General features: G+C 43.1%; 6 protein-coding genes across 6 annotated transcripts; 5 read left to right on the top strand and 1 right to left on the bottom strand.

Moving 5' to 3' along the window:
• On the bottom strand, positions 1907-4170 carry LOC104766746 (probable polyol transporter 4). The gene is made up of 2 exons (XM_010490690.1): positions 3736-4170; positions 1907-3635 (listed from the first exon to the last, which is right to left on the bottom strand). The coding sequence occupies exons 1-2, from the start codon at positions 3941-3943 to the stop codon at positions 2272-2274; spliced, it is 1572 nt and encodes a 523-aa protein (XP_010488992.1). The 5' UTR covers positions 3944-4170; the 3' UTR covers positions 1907-2271.
• Positions 6806-7558, top strand: LOC104768029 (clumping factor A-like). The gene has a single exon (XM_010491976.1). The coding sequence runs from the start codon at positions 6806-6808 to the stop codon at positions 7556-7558; it is 753 nt and encodes a 250-aa protein (XP_010490278.1).
• LOC104768028 (probable transcription factor At1g11510) lies at positions 9773-10571 on the top strand. The gene is made up of 2 exons (XM_010491975.1): positions 9773-10034; positions 10129-10571. The coding sequence occupies exons 1-2, from the start codon at positions 9773-9775 to the stop codon at positions 10569-10571; spliced, it is 705 nt and encodes a 234-aa protein (XP_010490277.1).
• Positions 10837-12006, top strand: LOC104768027 (probable transcription factor At1g11510). The gene is made up of 4 exons (XM_019240954.1): positions 10837-10980; positions 11164-11361; positions 11437-11661; positions 11770-12006. The coding sequence occupies exons 1-4, from the start codon at positions 10837-10839 to the stop codon at positions 12004-12006; spliced, it is 804 nt and encodes a 267-aa protein (XP_019096499.1).
• LOC109130873 (probable transcription factor At1g11510) lies at positions 15117-15668 on the top strand. The gene is made up of 2 exons (XM_019240953.1): positions 15117-15362; positions 15477-15668. The coding sequence occupies exons 1-2, from the start codon at positions 15117-15119 to the stop codon at positions 15666-15668; spliced, it is 438 nt and encodes a 145-aa protein (XP_019096498.1).
• LOC109130872 (probable transcription factor At4g00390) lies at positions 15992-17991 on the top strand. The gene is made up of 4 exons (XM_019240952.1): positions 15992-16442; positions 17141-17256; positions 17512-17661; positions 17800-17991. The coding sequence occupies exons 1-4, from the start codon at positions 15992-15994 to the stop codon at positions 17989-17991; spliced, it is 909 nt and encodes a 302-aa protein (XP_019096497.1).

Raw genomic sequence — 19276 nt, 5'->3', positions numbered from 1 at the left:
CGGCTTCCTTGTAATCAAGTGGATAGCACCGACAATCTAATCCAGACATCAACGCATGTTCTCTCAGACCATACCGGATTGGAACACCATTCACAACAAACCATGCTTCCTTCTTTTTTTCGATTTTAGCCGTTCGAAGTAAGAGCAACCACATTCCCATAAGCTTGTGGTTTGGTTCCCTTGGCATGTGGAAAATGTGCTTGAATTGTGGATGTTTCTCAAACCAATCCCTCTCAGAACTAGTCAGTGGATGCTCTAATTTATCCAGCGTTTCCACAGTTTCAAAAATATGACACCTTGTCGATAGCTTGATTTTCTTGTTGTACTGACTAGGCTCAAAGTGCATTCCTAAAGGTTGCATCGCTTCTGTTTCCTCCTCTGATTCCTGCAACAATATCAGTTTTACATGAGTTATACCAGTTATACAACAACTAGTTGTACCAGTTCTACTAGTTCTACACCACCTAGTTGTACCATTTCTACTAGTTCTACACCCATTAGTTGCACCAGTTCTACCAGTTCTATTAGATCGATTTCAAATTCCAATTCAATTCTGAAAGAATGACACAGACTTGTTGTACTTACACTTGCATCGTTGTGCTCCTCGTGCTCCCTCTCACTTTCGCTTGTACTCCTTCTCGAGTTACCTGTCGAGTTCGAACTTCCCTCCTTATCTTCTTCTTCTTCTTCTTCTCTTTCATCGTCTTTTTCTTTCGATTCTTCTCCTTCATCGTTTTCTTCTTCCCCTTCATCGTCTTTTTCTTCCCCATCTTCACCTTCTGCTCCTTCATAGTTTTCTTCTTCCACTTCATCGTTTTCTTCTTCCCCTTTATCGTTTCCTTCTTCTCCTTCATCGTCTTTTTCTTCCAATTCTTCTCCTTCATCGTTTTCTTCTTCCCCTTCATCGTCTTTTTCTTCCCCTTCTTCACCTTCTTTTCCTTCATCGTTTTCTTCTTCCACTTCATCGTTTTCTTCTTCCCCTTCATCGTTTCCTTCTTCCCTCCATCATTTCCTTCTTCTTCTCCATCGCTTGATTCCACAGAAGTAGATCTCTCGTTATCTCCTCCTTCTTCATCATCTTCTTCTCGATTACTTGATTCCGGAGTACCGGATTTTGCTTTCTCTCCTTCGTTCGCATTTTCTCTTCCGACCACCGGATTGGGTTCCTCCGAAACTCGACTTTCACTTTCTTCTGCCATCGTACTCAAAGCTCTCTCTCCTCCTACTGTCGCCGGACTCAAACCCGACACACCTACTTCCGGCGAATCAAATTTTGCTTTCGAACCACCATCTCCTTGTGAGATCTTCTTCTCTTTCAAACGCTCACTCCTCCTCACACGACCCCCCCCCTTGTTTTCACCATCTTCTTACTCGATTTTTGGTTGATTGAAAGAAAACGAGAAAACCCTTGTTCTACAGTTTCACCCAAATCGATTCGTGTTTCCTGAAGAAAGAGAAGAGTGACGAGAGAGAGCGGTTTTAATTTACAGTTTTTTTTTAAAAAAGAAAACCGATTCAGTTTTTTGGGTCTTAGATCCGATTTTGTTTGGTTGGGTGGATACTACCCATGTATTTTTTTATAAATATCTTAGTTTTTTTTGGACAAGAATGTAAAACAACACATTCTCGATTTAAAAAAAATCAAAAAAAAAAACCAAAAAAGAAAGGAACTTTTGAGATTGTCAAAAATCTTTTAGTGGACTTCTGAGATGAAAACTCCTTACCTTTACTAATTACTCTTGTTGGGAGATGTGAGATGAAGATGTGGTAAAATAAATAGAAGAATGTTATCATGTTGTCTTATATAAATATATGAAGAAGAGTAAGGTTGGTTCATTGGTTGGGTGCCTTAAGCAGTAAAGTGTTTGGCGCGTCTGGGTTTACACCCGGTTTTCTAAACGAGAAATAAATAACCAACGATCTATTTATAACAACAACCCTTATAACACAAATTCGTTTTATCTATATGTCTCACTCACACCAATAAAAGAGGTAAGTGTTATTGGTTGGCAAAAGAAGTAGAAGTAATAAAAGTGTTGTTATTGTAATGTTGTCTCATTCTTCGTTTGATAATCCGAATCTTGAAACCTTAACCATTTTGAATATGCAAATGCAATGGTTCTATTACTCTATATACCATCATCAAAGGCACTTAGAAGATCTGTCTTACTTTCTCTGGATCTAAAACACGAATATCTCTTCTCTTCTGCCTCTTCTACTTTAACATGTTCATTTCTGCGCCCAAAGTATATATAACATTCAAAAAATCTGTTACTTGCGCACAAGACGCTCAGCGTCTCCAAGCTCAACTTCACCGTCTTTTCTTTCCAGCCCTCCCTGAGGCTGAAACATCAACTCTATCTGCTCCAGCGACTTCCCACTTGTCTCTGGGACTAGCACATACACGAAGATAACCGAGAGCGCAGACACAAGGGAGAAGACGAAGAAGGTTCCTCCGACAGTGATGGCACGTGAGACGGAGAGGAAGGACATAGCCACAAGACCGCTGCACACCCTGTTCCCAACCGCCCCAAGGGCAGAGGCCTGGGCTCTTAACCGTAATGGGAAGATCTCTGAAGTCAAGACCCAGCAAACAGGTCCCATCCCTATAGAGAAGAAGGCAACATTCCCACAAACAAACAGAAGCGCCAAGGTTATGCCAAGAGTTCCTTGGCCGAGGAATGTGAGCGTGAAGCTTAGGCAAAAGAGACACAGAGTCATTCCAATTGTGCTCACATAAAGCAGTGGTTTCCGGCCAACGCTATCGATCAGGAAGGTGGCAAATAGTATGAAGACTGTTTTTGTGACCCCAACAGCCACAGTTGCAGCGAGCAGTTTTGTCTCCCCTTGTATCCCTGCTTCTTTCAGGATCTCTGGGCTGTAGTAGACGGTGGCGTCGATACCTGTGATCTGCTGGAAACATTGGATCCCAAACCCAACGATCAGCATTTTCCTTACAACAGGAGATGGGCTTAGAAGCTCACGCCACACGGGTCTCTCCTCGTCGCTGCCTTGTGTATGTGCAGCCGCCAGTTGTATCTCTGCGAGACGCTCTTCCACCTCGTCATCTCGCTCGTTCGTTTTCATGAGCACCTCTCGTGCACTGTCCACTCGGCCTTTCATGACCAGCCACCTCGGCGACTCAGGGATCACGCACAGCGCAAATCCTATGAAAACGGAAGGAAGAATACCAACTGCAAGCATGATCCTCCAGCTGATGTGCACGGAAAGGCCCGAGAAGGCGTAGTTGGAGACATAGCCAAGCAAGATCCCTAAGTTTATGAAGATCTCAGGGAAGGACGTGAAAAAGCCTCTTGCTACAGTTGGGGATATCTCGGCGATGTAGACAGGCGCGATCATGACACCAAGCCCAATCCCAATGCCGGCAAAAGTTCTTCCGATCATCAAGACCTCGAAGGACGGAGCCACAGCCATAACCGCAGCACCGGTCTGGAAGACGAGAGCAGCCAAAGCCATGGTCCATTTCCTACCGATGGAGTCGGAGGTCCTACCACCGGCTAAGCTTCCGAAGAGAGAAATGATGCTGAGGCTGCCGATGAGTACTTCAGTCTGCACCTCCGTTATTTTAAGATCCTGCTGAATGAACAACACCGCACCGCTCATTACCCCAACATCTGACATATATTAAAAACAGAGGACACACCTTTTAACAAAAGTACAGAAGAAGAAGAAGAAGAATCTGATTTGAATTGGTTGTATATGTAAAAGTCTCACCGTAGCCGAGAAGAACATTGTTCAACGACGCAAAAAAAGCACAAGCCATAACGTATTTTCTGGTTCTGCTGTTTCTTGCCTCTGCTTCAAGATGAGTCTGCGATTCATCCGCGTCGGAGTCCATTCTCCGATACTTATTCATCTTACTTCCGACGGAGACCACCGGAAAACCCGAGCCACCGCCATTTGAAACCTCCGGCAGATGCATCCTCCCTCCGCCGAGGCTTCAGACAGCAGGCAGGTGGCGGCGGTTTCGGAAAGAGAATTCAATTCAGACAAGGACTTGAGAAGAAAGTGGTAGATCTCATCTAGCTCACGATGGGCTTTTAGATCTGAACCCCGAGAGAGACTTCACTTCATCATCGTCTTTTATTTTGACCAAATTTGTTGAATTTTCTAATGAGGTAGTACAACTTGACAACAACTTGACTCATTCCATGTTGTGTCCCCCACCTTTGTTTACATATTAAGTCATTAACACTTCGTTCTCACGAATTAGAGTAATTAATTACTTACTACTTTAAATAAATAAAATAAAAAACGTTGGAAAAATATTTATGAACCGATTAAATTTATAAGTTACAGATAACCGACAGCTCATCTTCTAGCTCTTCTTGAGCTTTTGAGAATTTTTTTTTTAGAGCTTTACAAACTTTTTAATATATATTTTTTTTTGAGTTTCTTTTCATTTTTGAAACTAACTAAATAAGTACTCATTTCATACTTCACTTTCAATAAGTACTTCAAACAATGAGTACTTATTTTTCATTTTTTTTTATTGAAAATGAGTACTTCAAACAAGTATGATATCCATAAAAACAATATTTGAAAAACTATAAATTAAATATAAATTCTTGATATCTCAAAACACAAGATTCTGATCAAGAACCTAAGCTAATCTTAAAAAAAAACATATGGAAGTGTTGGATATTATTACATATTTTATTTTTCTGTTGTTGCTCTCTCAAATGGATGTTTTGCTAAGCTTTGCTGAAAGAATTATTCTTGAACTTTTTGTTATCAATTAGTAAACTAGCAAATTCTACATACTAGTATTATTCATGGCTTCATAAAACAAAGAATGTTGTTGGATCAATCATATTAAAAAAAGAAGAAGTTGTAAAGCTGTAAAGCAAAATCTCAAAAGGCACTTATGAGTGAGAGACGGTCGCGTAAACACTTAATCGCACGATGTCAAGGAAACGAGAAGATGAACCACCGACAGTTTCTCTAGGCGACGAAGAAGTTTCTTCGTCGGAGGAAGAGAATGAAGTGCCTTTTAAAGAACCATCAGCCGTGATGAAGCCTGCTCTGGCTGCCGCAACGAAGGTTGTGACGAAGTGATTCCGAATCGGGATCGAATTCTGAAAGTGATTCCGAATCAATATCCGAGAAGGTTGTGACGAAGCCTTCTGTCGCCGCCACAAAGGAAAAGGACCAGAGGGTTGAGACGAAGCCTTCTGTCGCCGCCACAATGGAGAAGTATTCCGAATCTGAACCCGAGAAAGTTGTGACGAAGCCTGCTCTTGCCGCCACAACGGAGAAGGATTCCAAAAGTGATTCTGAATCTGAACACGAGAAGGTTGTGACGAAGCCTTGTCTCGCCGCCACAACAAAGAAGGATTTTGAAATTGATTCTGAATCTGAACCCGAGAAGGTTGTGACGAAGCCTTCTCTCGCCGCCACAACGGAGAAGGATTCCGAAAGTGATTCTGAATCTGAACTCGAGAAGTTTGTGACTCTCGCTGCCACAACGGAGAAGGATTCCGAATCTGGCTCTCAATATGGATCCAAAGAAGGTGCTTCCGAGTAAAGCTGTAAAGCAAAATCTCAAAAGGCACTTGTGAGTGAGAGAGAATCACGTAAATGACGAAGTGATTCCGAATCAATATCCGAGAAGGTTGTGACCAAAGAAGGTGCTTCCGAGTAAAGCTGTAAAGCAAAATCTCAAAAGGCACTTGTGAGTGAGAGAGAATCACGTAAATGACGAAGTGATTCCGAATCAATATCCGAGAAGGTTGTGACCAAAGAAGGTGCTTCCGAGTAAAGCTGTAAAGCAAAATCTCAAAAGGCACTTGTGAGTGAGAGAGAATCACGTAAATGACGAAGTGATTCCGAATCAATATCCGAGAAGGTTGTGACCAAAGAAGGTGCTTCCGAGTAAAGCTGTAAAGCAAAATCTCAAAAGGCACTTGTGAGTGAGAGAGAATCACGTAAATGACGAAGTGATTCCGAATCAATATCCGAGAAGGTTGTGACCAAAGAAGGTGCTTCCGAGTAAAGCTGTAAAGCAAAATCTCAAAAGGCACTTGTGAGTGAGAGAGAATCACGTAAATGACGAAGTGATTCCGAATCAATATCCGAGAAGGTTGTGACCAAAGAAGGTGCTTCCGAGTAAAGCTGTAAAGCAAAATCTCAAAAGGCACTTGTGAGTGAGAGAGAATCACGTAAATGACGAAGTGATTCCGAATCAATATCCGAGAAGGTTGTGACCAAAGAAGGTGCTTCCGAGTAAAGCTGTAAAGCAAAATCTCAAAAGGCACTTGTGAGTGAGAGAGAATCACGTAAATGACGAAGTGATTCCGAATCAATATCCGAGAAGGTTGTGACCAAAGAAGGTGCTTCCGAGTAAAGCTGTAAAGCAAAATCTCAAAAGGCACTTGTGAGTGAGAGAGAATCACGTAAATGACGAAGTGATTCCGAATCAATATCCGAGAAGGTTGTGACCAAAGAAGGTGCTTCCGAGTAAAGCTGTAAAGCAAAATCTCAAAAGGCACTTGTGAGTGAGAGAGAATCACGTAAATGACGAAGTGATTCCGAATCAATATCCGAGAAGGTTGTGACCAAAGAAGGTGCTTCCGAGTAAAGCTGTAAAGCAAAATCTCAAAAGGCACTTGTGAGTGAGAGAGAATCACGTAAATGACGAAGTGATTCCGAATCAATATCCGAGAAGGTTGTGACCAAAGAAGGTGCTTCCGAGTAAAGCTGTAAAGCAAAATCTCAAAAGGCACTTGTGAGTGAGAGAGAGTCGCGTAAACACTTAATCGCACGATGTCAAGGAAACGAGAAGATGAACCGCCAATGGTTTCAAGTAAGCGGCGAAGAAGTTTCTTCTTCGGAGGAAGAGAATGAAGTGTTTTCTAAAGAAAAATTAGCCGTGATGAAGCCTGCTCTGGCAGCCCCAACGAAGAAGCAACTTTCTGATTCCGAATCCGGATCGAATTCCGAAAGTGATTCCGAATCGGGATCGGATTCTGAAAGTGATTCCGAATCAATATCCGAGAAGGTTGTGACGAAGCCTTCTGTCGCCGCCACAAAGGAGAAGGACCAAAGGGTTGAGACGAAGCCTTCTGTCGCCGCCACAATGGAGAAGTATTCCGAATCTGAACCCGAGAAAGTTGTGACGGAGCCTGCTCTTGCCGCCACAACAGAGAAGGATTCCGAAAGTGATTCTGAATCTGAACCCGAGAAGGTTGTGATGAAGCCTTGTCTCGCCGCCACAACAAAGAAGGATTTCGAAATTGATTCTGAATCTGAACCCGAGAAGGTTGTGACGAAGCCTTCTCTCGCCGCCACAACGGAGAAGGATTCCGAAAGTGATTCTGAATCTGAACTCGAGAAGTTTGTGAATCTCGCTGCCACAACGGAGAAGGATTCCGAATCTGGCTCTCAATCTGGATCCAAAGAAGGTGCTTCCGAGTATGAATCCGTGGAGCTTGTGACAACCAAGCCCCCTTTAAACAAATCCTCTGTGAGAAAGCGCTCCCGCTCCCGTGAGTCAGACGAAGGAGGAGTGTCTGTGAAGAAGGTCAAGGTCTTGTAAGTGGAGAGGAAACCATACTTCCAACGTCGATGGACTGAAGATGATGAGATGTTTGTTTTACAAGGTGATGATCCGACATTTGTCAAAGCTCGTGATCACAAGGCCTTTGACTTGTCTAAGCTTGTTTGGGAAGGTCCTGAATCAGCTATTAAGTCTAATGGGAAGAAGTCAAAGAATGGCAAGTCAAAGAATGTTGAGTCTTCTTCTCTTATTGGAACTTTAGTGGGTTTTGCCGTTTTGGTATGGATGAACTTGGTGCTGAAAAAGGTGTAAGTAGGCTTTCTTCAGAGGATAAGAAGATATTTGAGGAGCAGTTGAAAGCTTTGCAGTCTAAGGAATTAAACTTTCACTAGGATAAGGCCGGGTTTCTTCATCAACTCTTAAGAAAGATGGATGAAGCATCTCGTTAGATGCTTTTATTATGAGTTTAAGCTTTTATTGTTGCTCTCTGAAATGGATGTTTTTTTAAGCTTTGATGAAAGAATTATTCTTGAATTTTTAGTTATCAATTAGTAAACTAGCATATTCTACATACTAGTATTGTTCATGGCCTCATAAAGCAAAGAATGTCGTTAGGTCAATTGAATTAAAAAGAAGAAGTTGTAAAGCCGTAAAGCAAAATCTCAAAAGGCACTTGTGAGTGAGAGAGAATCACGTAAACACTTAATCGCACGATGTCAAGGAAACGAGAAGATGAACCGCCAATGGTTTCAAGTAAGCGGCGAAGAAGTTTCTTCTTCGGAGGAAGAGAATGAAGCGTTTTCTAAAGAAAAATCAGCCATGATTAAGCCTGCTCTGGCCGCCGCAACGGAGAAGCAAGTTTCCAATTCCGAATCAGGATCGAATTCCGAAAGTGATCCCAAATAGGGATCAGATTCTGAAAGTGAGTCTGAATTGGGATCCGAGAAGGTTGTGACGAAGCCTTCTCTCGCCGCCACAAAGGAGAAGGACCAGAGGGTTGAGACGAAGCATTCTGTCGCCGCCACAATGGAGAAGTATTCCAAAAGTGATTCCAAATCTGAACCTGAGAAGGTTGTGACGAAGCCTGCTCTTGCCGCCACAACGGAGAAAGATTCCGAAAGTGATTCCAAATCTGAACACGAGAAGGTTGTGACAAAGCCTTGTCTTGCCGCCACAACAGAGAAGGATTTCGAAAGTGATTCTGAATTTGAACCCAAGAAGGTTGTGACAAAGCCTTCTCTTGCCGCCACAACGGAGAAGGATTCCGAAAGTGATTCCGAATTTGAACTCGAGAAGGTTGTGACTCTCGCTGCCACAACGGAGAAGGATTCCGAATCTGGCTCTCAATCTGGATCCGAAGTAGGTGCTTCCGAGTATGAATCTGTGGAGCTTGTGACCACCAAGCGCCCTGTAAACGAATCCTCAGTGAGAAAGCGCTCCCGCTCCCGTGAGTCAGATGAAGGAGGAGTGTCTGTGAAGAGGGTCAAGGTCGTGTAAGTGGAGAGGAAGCCATACTTCCAACGTCGATGGACTGAAGATATTTGAGGAGCAGTTGAAAGATTTGCATTCTAGGGAATTAAACTTTCACTTGGAGAAGGCCGAGTTTCTTCATCAACTCTTAAGAAAGATGGATGAAACATCATGTTAGATGCTTTTATTATGAGTTTAAGCTTTTATTGTCGCTCTCTGAAATGGATGTTTTGTTAAGCTTTGCTGAAAGAATTATTCTTGAACTTTTTGTTATCAATTAGCAAACTAGCAAATTCTACATACTAGTATTGTTCATGGCTTCATAAAGCAAAGATTGTTGTTAGGTCAATTGTATTAAAAAAAAAGAAGTTGTAAAGCTGTATAGCAAAATCTCAAAAGGCACTTGTGAGTTAGAGAGAGTCGCGTAAACACTTAATCGCACGATGTCAAGGAAACGAGAAGATGAACCACCGACGGTTTCTGTAAGCGGCGAAGTAGTTTCTACGTCGGAGGAAGAGAATGAAGTGTCTTCTAAATGAACCATCAGTCGTGATGAAGCTTGCTCTGGCCGCCGCAATGGAGAAGCAAATTTCATATTCCGAATCAGGATCGAATTCCGAAAGTGATTGTGAATCGAGATCGGATTCTAAAAGTGATTTCGAATCGGGATCCGAGAGGGTTGTGACGAAGCCTTTTGTCGTCGCCACAACGAAGAAGGATTAAGAAAGTGATTCCAAATCTGAACCCAAGAAAGTTGTGAAGAAGCCTGCTCTTGCCGCTGCAATGGAGAAGGATTCCGAAAGTGATTCCGAATCTGAACCCGAGAAGGTTGTGATGAAGCCTTCTCTCACCGCGACAACAAAGAAGGATTCCGAAAGTGATTCCGAATCTGAACCTGAGAAAGTTATGACGAAGCCTTCTATCGCTGCCACAACAGAGAAGGATTCCGAAAGTGATTCTGAATCTGAACCCGAGAAGGTTGTGACTCGCGCTGCCACAACAGAGAAGGATTCTAAATCTAGCTCTCAATCTGGATTCAAAGAAGGTACTTCCGAGTATGAATATGTGGAGCTTGTGACAACCAAGCGCCCTATAAAACGAATCGTCTGTGAGAAAGCGCTCCCACTCCCGTGAGTTAGACGAAGGAGGAGTGTCTGTGAAGAGGGTCAAGGTCTTGTCAGTGGAGAGGAAACCATACTTCCAACGTGTATGGGTTGAAGATTATGAGATGCATGTTTTACAAGGTGATGATCCGGCATTTGTCAAAGCTCGTGATCACAAGACCTTTGACTTGTGTAAGCTTGTTTGGGGAGCTCCTGAATCAGCTGTTATTTCTAATGGGAAGAAGTCAAAGAGTGGCAAGTCAAAGAATGTTGAGTCTTCTTCTCTTGTTGGAGATTTATTGGGTTTTGATATGGATGAACTTGGTGCTGAAAAAGGTGTAAGTAGGCTTTCTTCAGAGGATAAGAAGATATTTGAGGAGCAGTTGAAAGCTTTGAAGACTAGCGAATTAAACTTTCACTTGGAGAAGGCCGGGTTTCTTCATCAACTCTTAAGAAAGGTGGATGAAACATCTCGTTAGATGCTTTTATTATGAGTTTAAGCTTTTATTATTGCTCTTTCAAATGGATTTTTTGTTAAGCTTTGCAGAAAGAATTATTCTTGAACTTTTTGTTATCAATTAGCAAACTAGCATATTCTACATATTAGTAATATTCATGGCTTCGTCAAGGAAAGAACGTCGTTAGGTCAATTGAATTAAAAAAGAAGAAGTTGTAAAGCCGTAAAGCAAAATCTCAAAAGGCACTTGTGAGTGAGAGAGAGTCGCGTAAACACTTAATCGCACGATGTCAAGGAAACGAGAAGATGAACAGCTGACGGTTTCTGTAAGCGGCGAAGAATTTTCTTCGTCGGAAGAAGAGAATGAAGTGTTTTCTGAAGAACCATCAGCAGTGATGAAGCCTGCTCTGGCCACCGCAATAGAGAAGCAAGTTTCTGATTCTTAATCGGGATCACGATTCCAAAAGTGATTCCAAATCGGGATCCGAGAAGGTTGTGACAAAGCCTTCTATCACTGCCACGAAGAAGAAGGACGAGAGGGTTGTGACAAAGCCTTCTGTCGTTGCCGCAATGGAGAAGGATTCGAAAAGTGATTCCGAATCTGAACCGAGAAGGTTAAGACGAAGCCTGCTCTTGCCGCAGCAACGGAGAAGGATTCCGAAAGTGGTTCGGAATCTGAACTTGACAAGGTTGTGACGAAGCCATCTCTCGACGCCACAACAGAGAAGGATTCCGAAAGTGATTCTGAAACTGAACCCGAGAAGGTTGTGATGAAGCCTTCTCTCACTGCCACAAAGGAGAAGGACGAGAGGGTTGTGACGTAGCCTTCTGTCGCTGCCACAATTGAGAAGGATGCCAAAAGTGATTCTGAATCTGAACCTGAGAAGGTGGTGACGAAGCCTCCTCTTGCCGCCGCAGCGGAGAAGGATTTCAAAAGTGATTCCGAATCTAAACCCGAGAAGGTTGTGACGAAGCCTTCTCTCGCCGCCACAACTGAAAAGGATTCCAAAAGTGATTCTAAATCCAAATCAGAGAAGGTTGTGACAAAGCCTTCTCTCGCCACCCCAAGAGAGAAGGATCCCAAAAGTTATTCCGAATATGAACCCGAGAAGGTTGTGACTCTTGCTGCCACAACGAAAAAGGATCCCGAATCTGGCTCTTAATCTGGATCCGAAGAAGGTGCTTCCGAGTATGAATTTGTGGAGTTTGTGACAACCAAGCGCCCTGTAAACGAATCCTCAGTGAGAAAGCGCTCCCGCTCCTATGAGTCAGACGAAGGAGGAGTGTCAGTGAAGAGTGTCAAGGTCGTGTTAGTGGAGAGGAAACCATACTTCCAACGTCTATGGACTGAAGATGATGAGATGCTTGTCTTACAAGGTGATGATCCAACATTTGTCAACGCTCGTGATCACAAGGCCTTTGACTTGTCTAAGCTTGATTGGTTAGCTCGTAAATAAGCTGTTAAGTCTAATGGGAAGAAGTCAAAGAATGGCAAGTCAAAGAGTGTTGAGTCTTCTTTTCTTGTTGGAGCTTTATTGGGTTTTGGTATGGATGAACTTGGTGCTGAAAAAGGTGTAAGTGGGCTTTCTTCAGAGGATGAGAATATATTTGAGGAGCAGTTGAAAGCTTTGCAGTCTAGGGAATTAAACTTTCACTTGGGGAAGACCGGGTTTCTTCATCAACTCTTAAGAAATATGGATGAAGCATCTAGTTAGATGCTTTTATTATGAGGTTAAGCTTTTATTGTTGCTCTCTGAAATGAATGTTTTGTTAAGCTTTGTTGAAAGAATTATTCTTGAACTTTTTGTTATCAATTAGCAAAATAGCATATTCTACATACTAGTATTGTTCATGGCTTCATAAAGCAAATAATGTCGTTAGGTCAGTTGAATTAAAAAAGAAGAAGTTGTAAAGTCGTAAAGCAAAATCTCAAAAAGCAAAGAAGTTTCTTCGTCGGAGGAAGAGAATGAAGTGTCTTCTAAAGAACCATCAGCCGTGATGAAGCCTGGCCACCGCAACGGAGAAGCAAATTTCCGATTCTGAATCGGGATCGGATTTCGAAACTGATTCTGAATCGGGATCCGAGATGGTTGTGACGAAGCCTTCTATCACCGCCAGAAAGGAGAAGGACTAGAGGGTTGTGACGAAGTCTTCTGTCATCACAATAACGGAGAATGATTCCGAAAGTGATTCTGAATCTGAACCCGAGAAGGTTGTAAGAAAGTTTTCTCTTGCCGCTGCAACGGAGAAGGATTCCGAAAATGATTCTGAATCTGAACCCGAAAAGGTTGTGACGAAGTCTTCTCTCGCCGCCACAACAAAGAAGGATTCTGAAAGTGATTCTGAATCTAAACCCGAGAAGGTTGTGACGAAGCCTTCTGTCACCGCAACAAAGGAGAAGGAGAGAGGGTTGTGATGTAGCCTTCTATCACCGCCACAACGGAGAAGGATTCGGAAAGTGATTCTGAATCTGAACACAAGAAGGTTGTGACAAAGCCTGCTGTTGCCACCGCAACGGAGAAGAATTTAAAAAGTGATTCCAAATCTGACCCCAAGAAGGTTGTGGCGTAGCCCTCTCTCACCGCCACAACTGAGAAGGATTCTGAAAGTGATTCCAAATCTGAACCCGAGAAGATTGTGACGAAGCCTTCTGTCGCTGCCACAACAGTGTAGGATTCCGAAAGTGATTTTGAATATGAACCCGAGAAGGTTGTGACTCTCACTAATGCAACGGAGAAGGATTCTGAATCTGGCTCTTAATCTGGATCCGAAGAAGGTGCTTCGAAGTCTGAATCCGTGGAGCTTGTGACAATCAAACGCCCTGTAAACGGATCCTCTGTCAGAAAGCGCTCCCGCTCCAAAGATTTAGACAAAGGAGGAGTGTCTATGAAGAGGGTCAAGGTCGTGTCAGTGGAGAGGAAACCATACTTCCAACGTCTATGGAGTGAAGATGATGAGATGCTTGTTTTACAAGGTGATGATCCGACATATGTCAAAGCTCGTGATCACAAGGCCTTTGACTTGTCTAAGCTTGTTTAAGGAGCTCCTGAATCAGCTGTTAAGTCCAACGGGAAGAAATCCAAGAATGGCAAGTCAACGGATGTTGAGTCTTCTTCTCTTGTTGAAGCTTTAATGGGTTTTGGTATGGATGAACTTGGTGCTGAAAAAGGTGTAAGTAGGCTTTCTTCAAGGGATAAGAATATATTTGAGGAGCAGTTGAAAGCTTTGCAGTCTAGGGAATTAAACTTTCAATTGACGAAGACCAGGTTTCGTCATCAAATCTTAAGACAGATGGATGAAGCATCTCATTAGATGCTTTTATTATGAGGTTAAGCTTTTATTGTTGCTCTCTGAAATGGATGTTTCGTTAAGCTTTGCTGAAAGAATTATTCTTGAACTTTTTGTTATCAATTAGCAAACTAGCATATTCTACATACTAGTATTGTTCGTGGCTTCATAAAGCAAAGAATGTTGTTAGGTCAATTGAATTAAAAAAGAAGAAGTTGTAAAGCCGTAAAGCAAAATCTCAAAAGGCACTTGTGAGTGAGAGAAAACTAAGTAAACAATTAATCGCACGATGTCAAGGAAATGAGAAGATGAACGGCCGACGGTTTCTGTAAGCGACCAAGACGTTTCTTCTTTGGAGGAAGAGAATGGAGTGTCTTCTAAATAACCATCAGCCGTGATGAAGCCTGCTCTGGCCACCACAAAGAAGAAGCAAGTTTTCGATTCCGAATCAGGATCAGATTCTGAAAGTGATTCCGTATCGGGATCGGATTCTGAAAGTGATTCCAAATTGAGATCCGAGAAGATTGTGACAAAGCCTTCTATCACCACCAAAAAGGATAAGGACGAGAAGGTTGTGACGAAGCCTTAATCTCAAGAAGAAGTTGTAAAGCCATAAATAAAAATCTCAAAAGGCACTTGTGAGAGAGAGATAGTCGCTTAAACACTTAATTGCACGATGTCAAGGAAATGACAAGATGAACCGCCAATTGTTTCTGTAAGCGGCGTAGAAGTTTCTTCGTAGGAGGAAGAGAATGAAGTGTCTTCTAAAGAACCATCAGCAGTGATGAAGCCTGCTCTGGCCACCGCAATGGAGAAGCAAGTTTCCGATTGTGAATCGGGATCGCGATTCCGAAAATGATTCTGAATCGGGGTCCGAAAAGGTTATGACAAAGCCTTCTATCACCGCCACAAAGGAGAAGGACAAGAGGGTTGTGATGAAGCCTTCTGTCGCCGCCACAATGGAGAAGGATTCGAAAAGTGATTCTGAATCTGAACCGAGAAGGTTGTGACGAATCCTGCTCTTGCCGCAGCAACGGAGAAGGATTCCAAAAGTGATTTTGAATCCGAACTCGAGAAGGTTGTGACGAAGCCATCTCTCTCCACCACAACAGAGAAGTATTCCGAAAGTGATTCCGAATCTGAACCCGAGAAGGTTGTGACGAAGCCTTCTGTCACCGCCACAAAGGAGAAGGACAAGAGGGTTGTGACGTAGCCTTCTGTCGCTGCCACAACGGAGAAGGATTCTAAAAGTGATTCCGTATTTGAACCTGAGAAGGTGATGACGAAGCCTCCTCTTGCCTCTACAACGGAGAAGGATTCCGATAGTGATTCCGAATCTAAACCCGAGAAGGTTGTGATGAAGCCTTCTCTCGCCGCCACAAAAGAGAAGGATTCCGAAAGTGATTCTGAATATGAATCCGAGAAGGTTGTGATGAAGCCTTCTCTAGCCGCTACAACGGAGAAGGATCCCGAAAGTTATTCTGAATCTGAACCCGAGAAGGTTGTGACTCTCGCTGCCACAACGGCAAAGGATTCCGAATCTGGCACTTAATCTAGATCTGAAGAAGGTGCTTCCGAGTATAAATTCGTGGAGCTTGTGACAACCAAGCGCCCTATAAATGAATCCTCTGTGAGAAAGCGCTCCCACTCCCCTGAGTCAGACAAAGGAGGAGTGTCTATGAACAGGGTTAAGGTCGTGTCAGTGGAGAGGAAACCATACTTCCAACGTCTATGGACTGAAGATGATGAGATTCTTGTTTTACAAGGTGATGATCCGACATATGTCAAAGCTCGTGATCACAAGGCCTTTGACTTGTCTAAGCTTGTTTAAGGAGCTCCTGAATCAGCTGTTAAGTCCAATGGGAAGAAATCCAAGAATGGAAAGTCAACGGATGTTGAGTCTTCTTCTCTTGTTGAAGCCTTAGTGGGTTTTGGTATGGATGAACTTGGTTTGCTGAATGAATTATTCTTGAACTTTTTGTTATCAATTAGCAAACTAGCATATTCTACATACTAGTATTGCTCATGGCTTCATAAAGAAAACAATGACGTTAGGTCAGTTGAATTAAAAAAGAAGAAGTTGTAAAGCCGTAAAGCAAAATCTCTAAAAGCACTTGTGAGAGAGAGATAGTCGCGTAAACACTTAATCGCACGATGTCAAGGAAACGAGAAGATAAACCGCCGAAGGTTTTTGAACACGGCGAAGAAGTTTCTTCGTTGGAGGAAGAGAATGAAGTGTTTTCTAAAGAACCATCAGCCGTGATGAAGCCTGCTCTGGTCACCGCAACAGAGAAGCAAATTTCCGATTCCAAATCGGGATCGGATTCTGAAATTGATTCCGAATTGGGATCCGAGATGGTTGTGACGAAGCCTTCTATCACCGCCACAAAGGAGAAGGATGAGAGGGTTGTGACGAAGTCTTCTGTCGGTGCTACAACAGAGAAGAATTCCGAAAGTGATTCCGAATCTGAACCCGAGAAGGTTGTGAGAAAGTTTGCTCTTGCAGCCGCAACAGAGAAGGATTCCGAAAGTGATTCTGAATCTGAACCCGAGAAGGTTGTGACGAAGCCTTCTCTCGTCGCCACAAAGGAGAAGGATTCCGAATGTGATTCCTAATCTAAACCTGAGAAGGTTGTGACGAAGCCTTCTGTCACCGCCACAAAGGAGAAGGAGAGAGGGTTGTGACGTACCCTTCTATCGCCGCCACAACGGAGAAGGATTCAAAAAGTGATTCCGAATCTGAACACAAGAAGGTTGTGACAAAGCCTGCTGTTGCCGCCGCAACAGAGAAGAATTCGAAAAGTGATTCCGAATCTGAACCCGAGAAGGTTGTGACGTAGCCTTCTCTCGCCGCCACAACAGAGAAGTATTCTGAATGTGATTCTAAATCTGAACCCGAGAAGGTTGTGACGAAGACTTCTGTCGCTACCACAACAGAGTAGGATTTCGAAAGTGATTCTGAATCTGAACCTGAGAAGGTTGTGACTCTCGCTAAATCTGGCTCTTAATCTGGATCCGAAGAAGGTGCTTCCGTGTATGAATCCGTGGAGCTTGTGACAATCAAACGCCCTGTAAACGGATCCTCCGTGAGAAAGCGTTCCTGCTCCCAAGATTCAGACAAAGGAGGATTGTCTATGAAGAGGGTCAAGGTCGTGTCAGTGGAGAGGAAACCATACTTCCAACGTCTATGGAGTGAAGATAATGAGATGCTTGTTTAACAAGGTGATGATCCGACATATGTCAAAGCTCGTGATCACAAGGCCTTTGACTTGTCTAAGCTTGTTTAAGGAGCTCCTGAATCAGCTGTTAAGTCCAATGGGAAGAAATCCAAGAATGGCAAGTCAACGGATGTTGAGTCTTCTTCTCTTGTTGAAGCTTTAGTGGGTTTTGGTATGGATGAACTTGGTGCTGAAAAAGGTGTAAGTAGGTTTTCTTTAGAGGATAAGAATATATTTGAGGAGCAGTTGAAAGCTTTGCAGTCTAGGGAATTAAACTTTCACTTGGAGAAGACCAGGTTTCTTCATCAACTCTTAAGACAGATGGATGAAGCATCTCGTTAGATGCTTTTATTATGAGTTTAAGCTTTTATTGTTGCTCTCTGAAATTGTTGTTTCGTTAAGCTTTGCTGAAAGAATTATTCTTGAACTTTTTGTTATGAATCTAAACCCGAGAAGGTTGTGATGAAGCCTTCTCTCGCCGCCACAAAAGAGAAGGATTCCAAAAGTGATTCTCAATATGAATCCGAGAAGGTTGTGATGAAGCCTTCTCTCGCCGCTACAACGGAGAAGGATCCCGAAAGTTATTCTGAATCTGAACCCCAGAAGGTTGTGACTCTTGCTGCCACAACGGAAAAGGATTCCGAATCTGGCACTTAATCTAGATCTGAAGAAGGTGCTTCCGAGTATAAATTCGTGGAGCTTGTGACAACCAAGCGCCCTATAAATGAATCCTCTGTGAGAAAGCGCTCCCACTCCCCTGAGTCAGACAAAGGAGGAGTGTCTATGAACAGGGTTAAGGTCGTGTCAGTGGAGAGGAAACCATACTTCCAACGTCTATGGACTGAAGATGATGAGATTCTTGTTTTACAAGGTGATGATCCGACATATGTCAAAGCTCGTGATCACAAGGCCTTTGACTTGTCTAAGCTTGTTTAAGGAGCTCCTGAATCAGCTGTTAAGTCCAATGGGAAGAAATCCAAGAATGGAAAGTCAACGGATGTTGAGTCTTCTTCTCTTGTTGAAGCCTTAGTGGGTTTTGGTATGGATGAACTTGGTTTGCTGAATGAATTATTCTTGAACTTTTTGTTATCAATTAGCAAACTAGCATATTCTACATACTAGTATTGCTCATGGCTTCATAAAGAAAACAATGACGTTAGGTCAGTTGAATTAAAAAAGAAGAAGTTGTAAAGCCGTAAAGCAAAATCTCTAAAAGCACTTGTGAGAGAGAGATAGTCGCGTAAACACTTAATCGCACGATGTCAAGGAAACGAGAAGATAAACCGCCGAAGGTTTTTGAACACGGCGAAGAAGTTTCTTCGTTGGAGGAAGAGAATGAAGTGTTTTCTAAAGAACCATCAGCCGTGATGAAGCCTGCTCTGGTCACCGCAACAGAGAAGCAAATTTCCGATTCCAAATCGGGATCGGATTCTGAAATTGATTCCGAATTGGGATCCGAGATGGTTGTGACGAAGCCTTCTATCACCGCCACAAAGGAGAAGGATGAGAGGGTTGTGACGAAGTCTTCTGTCGGTGCTACAACAGAGAAGAATTCCGAAAGTGATTCCGAATCTGAACCCGAGAAGGTTGTGAGAAAGTTTGCTCTTGCAGCCGCAACAGAGAAGGATTCCGAAAGTGATTCTGAATCTGAACCCGAGAAGGTTGTGACGAAGCCTTCTCTCGTCGCCACAAAGGAGAAGGATTCCGAATGTGATTCCTAATCTAAACCTGAGAAGGTTGTGACGAAGCCTTCTGTCACCGCCACAAAGGAGAAGGAGAGAGGGTTGTGACGTACCCTTCTATCGCCGCCACAACGGAGAAGGATTCAAAAAGTGATTCCGAATCTGAACACAAGAAGGTTGTGACAAAGCCTGCTGTTGCCGCCGCAACAGAGAAGAATTCGAAAAGTGATTCCGAATCTGAACCCGAGAAGGTTGTGACGTAGCCTTCTCTCGCCGCCACAACAGAGAAGTATTCTGAATGTGATTCTAAATCTGAACCCGAGAAGGTTGTGACGAAGACTTCTGTCGCTACCACAACAGAGTAGGATTTCGAAAGTGATTCTGAATCTGAACCTGAGAAGGTTGTGACTCTCGCTAAATCTGGCTCTTAATCTGGATCCGAAGAAGGTGCTTCCGTGTATGAATCCGTGGAGCTTGTGACAATCAAACGCCCTGTAAACGGATCCTCCGTGAGAAAGCGTTCCTGCTCCCAAGATTCA

This window comes from Camelina sativa, chromosome 19 (assembly GCF_000633955.1).
Source record: "Camelina sativa cultivar DH55 chromosome 19, Cs, whole genome shotgun sequence".
In the NCBI taxonomy this organism is placed as follows: domain Eukaryota; kingdom Viridiplantae; phylum Streptophyta; class Magnoliopsida; order Brassicales; family Brassicaceae; genus Camelina; species Camelina sativa.
Note: the sequence above shows the minus strand (reverse complement) of the source record. Positions and strands in the feature narration are given on the sequence as shown.

Bases quoted from the DNA above. Each gene is read 5' to 3' on its own strand.
- LOC104768029 (XM_010491976.1), top strand. From the start codon at position 6,806: ATGAACCGCCAATGGTTTCAAGTAAGCGGCGAAGAAGTTTCTTCTTCG.
- LOC104768027 (XM_019240954.1), top strand. From the start codon at position 10,837: ATGTCAAGGAAACGAGAAGATGAACAGCTGACGGTTTCTGTAAGCGGC. The intron at 10,981-11,163 runs GTTTCTGATTCT...TGAACCGAGAAG, and splicing joins CCACCGCAATAGAGAAGCAA to GTTAAGACGAAGCCTGCTCT. The intron at 11,662-11,769 runs GTTGTGACTCTT...GTGACAACCAAG, and splicing joins CCGAATATGAACCCGAGAAG to CGCCCTGTAAACGAATCCTC.
- LOC104768028 (XM_010491975.1), top strand. From the start codon at position 9,773: ATGGAGAAGGATTCCGAAAGTGATTCCGAATCTGAACCCGAGAAGGTT. The intron at 10,035-10,128 runs GTACTTCCGAGT...CCCGTGAGTTAG, and splicing joins TCAATCTGGATTCAAAGAAG to ACGAAGGAGGAGTGTCTGTG.
- LOC104766746 (XM_010490690.1), bottom strand. From the start codon at position 3,943: ATGCATCTGCCGGAGGTTTCAAATGGCGGTGGCTCGGGTTTTCCGGTG. The intron at 3,636-3,735 runs GTGAGACTTTTA...AATATATGTCAG, and splicing joins CAATGTTCTTCTCGGCTACG to ATGTTGGGGTAATGAGCGGT.
- LOC109130872 (XM_019240952.1), top strand. From the start codon at position 15,992: ATGTCAAGGAAACGAGAAGATAAACCGCCGAAGGTTTTTGAACACGGC. The intron at 17,257-17,511 runs GTAAGTAGGTTT...AAACCCGAGAAG, and splicing joins AACTTGGTGCTGAAAAAGGT to GTTGTGATGAAGCCTTCTCT. The intron at 17,662-17,799 runs GTTGTGACTCTT...TCTGTGAGAAAG, and splicing joins CTGAATCTGAACCCCAGAAG to CGCTCCCACTCCCCTGAGTC.
- LOC109130873 (XM_019240953.1), top strand. From the start codon at position 15,117: ATGACGAAGCCTCCTCTTGCCTCTACAACGGAGAAGGATTCCGATAGT. The intron at 15,363-15,476 runs GCAAAGGATTCC...TCTGTGAGAAAG, and splicing joins TGACTCTCGCTGCCACAACG to CGCTCCCACTCCCCTGAGTC.